At 36.4% G+C, this 6,131-nt stretch overlaps 1 protein-coding gene across 1 annotated transcript in view; it reads left to right on the forward strand.

The window, feature by feature from the left end:
• Positions 1 to 3,664, forward strand: part of Casp8 (caspase 8) — a 43,602-nt gene extending 39,938 nt beyond the window's left edge. Inside the window, exons 9-10 of the mRNA XM_026405355.2 lie at positions 1,692 to 2,193; positions 3,529 to 3,664. Of these exons, the coding sequence (XP_026261140.2) occupies positions 1,692 to 2,193; positions 3,529 to 3,664 (638 nt within the window). The remainder of the gene's footprint in view (positions 1 to 1,691; positions 2,194 to 3,528) is intronic.
• Positions 3,665 to 6,131: the final 2,467 nt, after the last annotated feature.

Here is a 6,131-nt window from a genome sequence, read left to right on the forward strand (position 1 = left end):
AGAAAATAGGACAAAAAACACACACACAAAAAAAGTGACAAATAGGAACCAAAGGAAAAGAAAATTTGAAGAAAAGTTAAGAATGTCCAGTCTCTAATAATCAGAGTTCCAAAGAGGACAGAGAAAATGGGGAAATGGAAATTTCCAGAAATTAGGTTAATAGTCTGCAGACCAAAAGGACCTGATGAATTAAGAAAGATTCACACCAAAGCATATTTCATCCTAGAAACTTCTAGAGAGAAAAAAAAATAAGTCAAATACATAAAGTATCAGGAACCAGGCTGTTAGTGAACTTCTTAATAGGAACACTGAAAGCTATAAGACTGAAGAAATACCTTCAAAATTCTGAGGAAAAATATTTGTGGAAAAAGCGTATTGTATCTAGCTAAACTACAAAAAATATGAAAGTAAAAGTAAAGCTCATCTAAGGGCTCAAAAAATTTATTCTTTATGCAGGAGTAGATATACTCTAGCAAAACAAGTTAGTAAATCAATAAAGAAGAAGTCATAAGTTCAGGAAAAAGTGAATCTATTATGGAAAAGACCTAAAGATTTCCCAGGAGAAGAGAAATTTATCAAGCCTAAGGAACAGTTAGTTAGGATTAGAGAAAGAAGATGTAGTGCTCGAGATGAAATGTTCTTCAGAAAAATTAAAATGAATCAGACAATCAGTCTGAAAATGGTGAAAGACTGACTTTATCTGTTAGTGTATTTGAAAAAAAAAAAGTTAACCATATGGGAAACAAAGCAAATTTAAAAAGTAATACAATTATTAACTCTGGGAAAGACAAAAATCATAATAAAAAAGGAAATATAATTTAAAAACTTGATGTTGACATTGTCCTGGTAACATATATATTATTATGAATTCAACCCAAAATTATAAAAAAATTATACAAGAGTACTATGTGCTTACCTTCCATAATAATTCACATAGAAAAAATCTAAAATTCGGGGCTGGAGTTGTGGCTCAGTGGTAAAGCACCCGCCTCGCAAGTGCGAGACCCTGGGTTTGATTCTCAGCACCACATAAATAAATAAATAAATGAAAGGTATTGTGTCCAACTACAATTAAAAAATAAGTATTAATAAAAAAGTCTAAAATTTATAAATGAATTAATAGTAGTGAATTCAAATTCATTACAAAATGGCAGCTAATATTAAAGTATTTAAAACCTAAAAGTGGTTGCTTTCATGGCATATGACTGGGTAACAGAGAAGAATAGAGGATAACTGTTTTTGTAATAGGTCTTTTAGTTCTATTTTATTCGTATCTCCTATTTTGATAAGTGTAACTAATTTTGAGTGTACAGCATTAAATGAATATAGATTTTTATTCAAAAATTCTCTTTTGTATGATTATATAGGAAATAAAATCACCTCTTAAATTGATTTGGTAGTAAGCCAAAATAACAGCTTACTCATCCTATAAACTGTTTCAGAAAAGGCAACTGGCCGAAAATAGCACTCACCCCTTTCTCATTTGCTTTATGGTTTGGAAATGTTCTCTGCTGGTGGCAATAAATATTAAAAGTCTATAGAATTCACCTACTCATATAGATGTTCTCCTTCTTGAACTTTTGGCTCAACTTCTTATCTATCAATATCACATCCCTCCAATTCTTTTTCACTCTGGGCCGTGGCAATGAATTGCTGTAGTGTGATATGACTTTTCTTCTTTCACTTTTCAGAGGCTTTGAGCAAGACCTTTAAGGAGCTTCATTTTGAAATAGTATGTTACAAAGATTCTACAGCCAAGGAAATCTGTGAAGTTCTAAAATTCTACCAAAGTGAAGACCACAATAATAAAGATTGTTTCATCTGCTGTATCCTCTCGCATGGAGACGAGGGCATAATCTATGGCACTGATGGACAGAAGGTCTCCATCTTTGAGCTGACCTCTTATTTCACTGGTTCAAAGTGCCCTTCCCTTGCTGGGAAACCTAAAGTCTTTTTTATTCAGGCTTGTCAAGGGGATAACTACCAGAAAGGTGTACTTGTTGAAACCGACTCAAAGCAGAAGGACCCCTACTTAGAGATGGATTTATCATTTCAAAAGAGTTATATCCCAGATGAAGCTGACTTTCTGTTGGGGATGGCCACTGTGAGCAACTGTGTTTCCTATCGAAATCCCATGGAGGGAACCTGGTATATCCAGTCCCTTTGCCAGAGACTGAGAGAAAGATGTCCTCGGTAAGGTTTGCCTATCCAGCCCTCCTCAGTGTTATACTACCTGCTCCCCTTCCCCATCACCACTACTATATGTGCATAGCCAGGGCCTTTTAGAAAAAGCTTTATGGGTGAGGTAGTATTAATTGAAGAAGCATCAAGAGGAGTGATTTTCCATTTACCTCTAAAATGTCTAAATGACTACAAAATCCTACTTCCCAAGTCAGCTGTGAAATAAGAGAAATGGCGAGTGTTAATATCCTTCTTTCACAGATGGGAAAACTGATACACTTACTGAGAGGTTTCCTTGATTAGGCATCTCAAAGGACAACCACAGTATTACAGAGCTGGAAAGGCAATAGGCATGTGGTCCAGCTCTGTGTCTTTAAGGAAAAAAAAAAAAAATCATGATTGAGCTGATTCAGCTAGTTTTGTTAAGTTTGCCAAGAAGGCAGTAACCATGTCAATGTTTAACACTCTCCAACTCTATCAAAAGTTCCATAATAGCTAGCTCACCTCAAACCCTTGATGCATTGTGGGAGATAAGTAGCAAAGAGATGGAGCCTCTCGTGTCTCCCCCCTCACCTGGCTTGCTTTAAAGCCGCAAGATGTGGGAAAATATTCTTCCCTTGTTTATTATATCAGAGGCTTCATTTAGTTATAGTTTCAAATGTCATAGCTTACCCACGTGTGCAAAGCTGACAGATGAACCGTGAGGGATCCTAACACATTCCTTCTAGACCTATTTCTCATTAGGCTTTCAGAGTATGAAGAGTGAGAATCTCCCATGGTATATAAAAAGCAAACCACAGCACCAATGTGAGGTTTTCATTTTGTAACTTAGGCCAGGAGTCCTGCAAGGTTCTGGTGTTTGCTACAGAGATAGATGAAGAGGTTGACCAAGAAAACTGCTAAGATATCTGGGGATGGAGGGGGAGAGAGGGCTGCAGGAGATGTTAGACTGTGTTGTAGATGAATTTGCAGAAGCAATGCTGAGTGTAAGCCGAAGGCATTCAGAGGCATTGAGATGCTGTGGGGGTTGAGTGACACAGTCCATGGAGTAGTGAGAGAGATACACAGACTGGAAGGGAAAGAAATCAAATCCAGTACTGGCCCTGAGGTTTCTGATGGTTAGTAGAGATTCCAGATAAGCTGAAGGTGAAGTTATCAAGCTTGAGACCACTCATCTACCTGGAAAGCTATGGTAGGTCTTGGTTTAGCAGATTATGGTTTCCAAAGCCTGATATTTGAGAGAGGGAGCTATAGGTCTCTCCCTCAGCACAGCAGATGACATGGGTTGTCAGTCCTGTCCCCCCGCCCCACCCCGTGAATCATCATATGTTATGCTCTGTTTTTCAGAGGCGATGATATTCTCACCATCCTGACTGAAGTGAACTATGAAGTGAGCAATAAGGATGATAAGAAGAACATGGGGAAACAGATGCCACAGCCCACTTTTACATTAAGGAAAAAACTCTTCTTTCCTCTCGATTGATGTTACATCATTGTGTAACACTATGCTTTATTTATTAAGTATTTTTTTATTTGTTATAATTAGTGTTAGTTAATTATAAAGTATTAACTGCACTTTTCTTTTTAAGGCAGAGAGGGAATGAGGAACTAAGTATTTTTTTCATAAAAAATTGTGTTTTTAAATATACAACATTATCTTCAATTATTATATCAAAACCATTTTGTCCATACAAAGAATTACTATAATCAATTCACTTTATGCATTTGAATCAAGAAAATTTTAATTCTTATATGAATTCAAGTCCTGGCTATGCAATATCACCCACTATTAGACATTTACAGTTATGGTATAATTTTAACTATTTTTAACAAGATTAAAAAGTACTACTTAAAAGTAAATAAGAACTTAATTCCTCTCTTTTCAAGCCATCTAATACACTACTTTCAAAATATTTAAATTTGAAAAATTAAATTTTTATATATTAGCTGTCTCAAAAAGAGAGCAAAGGCTCTCTTATTGAGTTACATCCTCAGCCTTTTTTTTTTCATTTTCTGTTGCTCTTTCACATACCTTCATATGCTTGTAGGATTCGCTGTTCTTGCTAATGAAGCATTTTAGTATTTCATATATTTGTATACATTTTTTTTCTTTCAGCTCATTTCATGTTTTTAAGAGTATTTTTAAATTTTATTTTCTGAATTTTTCTTTTCTTTTTCTTTTTTAATTTTTTAATAAAGTTTGTTCCTGCTTCAGTGGCTCGTGATTTGTGCCCAGCCAGACTGTGGCACTATTTTATTCTGCTGTTTTTAAAAAACATTTTTTTTTATTGTTGGTTTTTCAAAACATTACATAGTTCTTGATATATCATATTTCACACTTTGATTCAAGTGGGTTATGAACTCCCATTTTTACCCCATATACAGATTGCAGAATCACATCAGTTACACTTCCATTGATTTACATATTGCCATACTAGTGTCTGTTGTATTCTGCTGCCTTTCCTATCCTCTACTATCACCCCTCCCCTCCCCTCCCCTCCCATCTTCTCTCTCTACCCCCTCTACTATAATTCATTTCTCCCCCTTGTATTATTTTTCCCTTACCCCTCACTTCCTCTTGTATGTAATTTTGTATAACCCTGAGGGTCTCCTTCCATTTCCATGCAATTTCCCTTCTCTCTCCCTTTCCCTCCCACCTCTCATCCCTGTTTAATGTTAGTCTTCTTCTCATGCTCTTCGTCCCTACTCTGTTCTTAGTTACTCTCCTTATATCAAAGAAGACATTTGGCATTTGTTTTTTAGGGATTGGCTAGCTTCACTTAGCATAATCTGCTCTAATGCCATCCATTTCCCTCCAAATTCTATGATTTTGTCATTTTTTAATGCAGAGTAATACTCCATTGTGTATAAATGCCAAATGTTTTCTCTAATATGCGAATGCTAATTCACAATAAAGTGTGGGGGGGCACCAGGGAAGAATAGTGTTACCTTATATTAGGTAGAGAGAAGTGATGGGAGGGGAAGGAAAGGATGTGGGGATAGGAAAGATAATGGAATGAAACAGACATTATTATTGTATGTGTGTATGTGATTACATGACCAATATGATTCTGCAACATGTACAATCAGAAATATGAAATATCCCATCTATGTATGATATGTCAAAGTGCATAAATGCATTCTACTGTCATATATAACTAATTAAAACAAATTTTAAAAATTTAAAATAAAAAAAAGAAAAAGAAAACATTCCGGTCATAGACTTGTTTTACTTGAGTCTCCCAATATTGGGTCCCACAGGCTGTGTTTTTAACGTTTACAGCCAACATTTAAAAACCAGGAGATATCACATAAAACCCGTAATATCTTTTTTTGAAAATTGAGAATGTCTGATAACATTGACCCCAGGTAACTGTGTGGTAGCAATCGTAGAGGTCTGAGAAGCACCTCTCTCCAGCCAGGTGTGGCTCTGCTTTCCCCAGCCCTCTCTCCATCCCCACCCAGGCACCTCCAAGGGGCTGCTGTCAATGGCCATCTATCACCATGCCAGTGTGACCATTTTACCTTACATCCAGACATTTTCGTTGATTTATATTGCCCACCCTGGGGGGGGGGGCATTTGAATTCTGGCAATGGTTTAGAGAAGGCAGCAAGAATCTTCAGATATGCTTCCTAGGTGATAGGTTCGGGAACATGGTTGGAAGGTTGGAGAATGCAGGCACATGTATAACAGAAAAAAGTATTGAAGTCAAGTCAAAGAGTTATCTGTCTTGCTAGCTAGAGAGGGGGACAAAAGATGTAGCCCAACATACAGTCAACATTTGATAGGAAGGGTGCCTTCAAATCAGTCTCTTTCTAATAAAATGTGTAAAATGCACAAGAGAAAAGAGTACAAGGCCCAGAGAGAGATCGGCTTCAGGATAGAGAACATCTATTTTTAATGAAGAGTCGATGAGAAGCTCTGCAATTGAGAATTTAAACATTCTCAT

This window comes from Urocitellus parryii, chromosome 1 (genome assembly GCF_045843805.1).
Source record: "Urocitellus parryii isolate mUroPar1 chromosome 1, mUroPar1.hap1, whole genome shotgun sequence".
NCBI classification, from domain to species: Eukaryota; Metazoa; Chordata; class Mammalia; order Rodentia; family Sciuridae; genus Urocitellus; species Urocitellus parryii.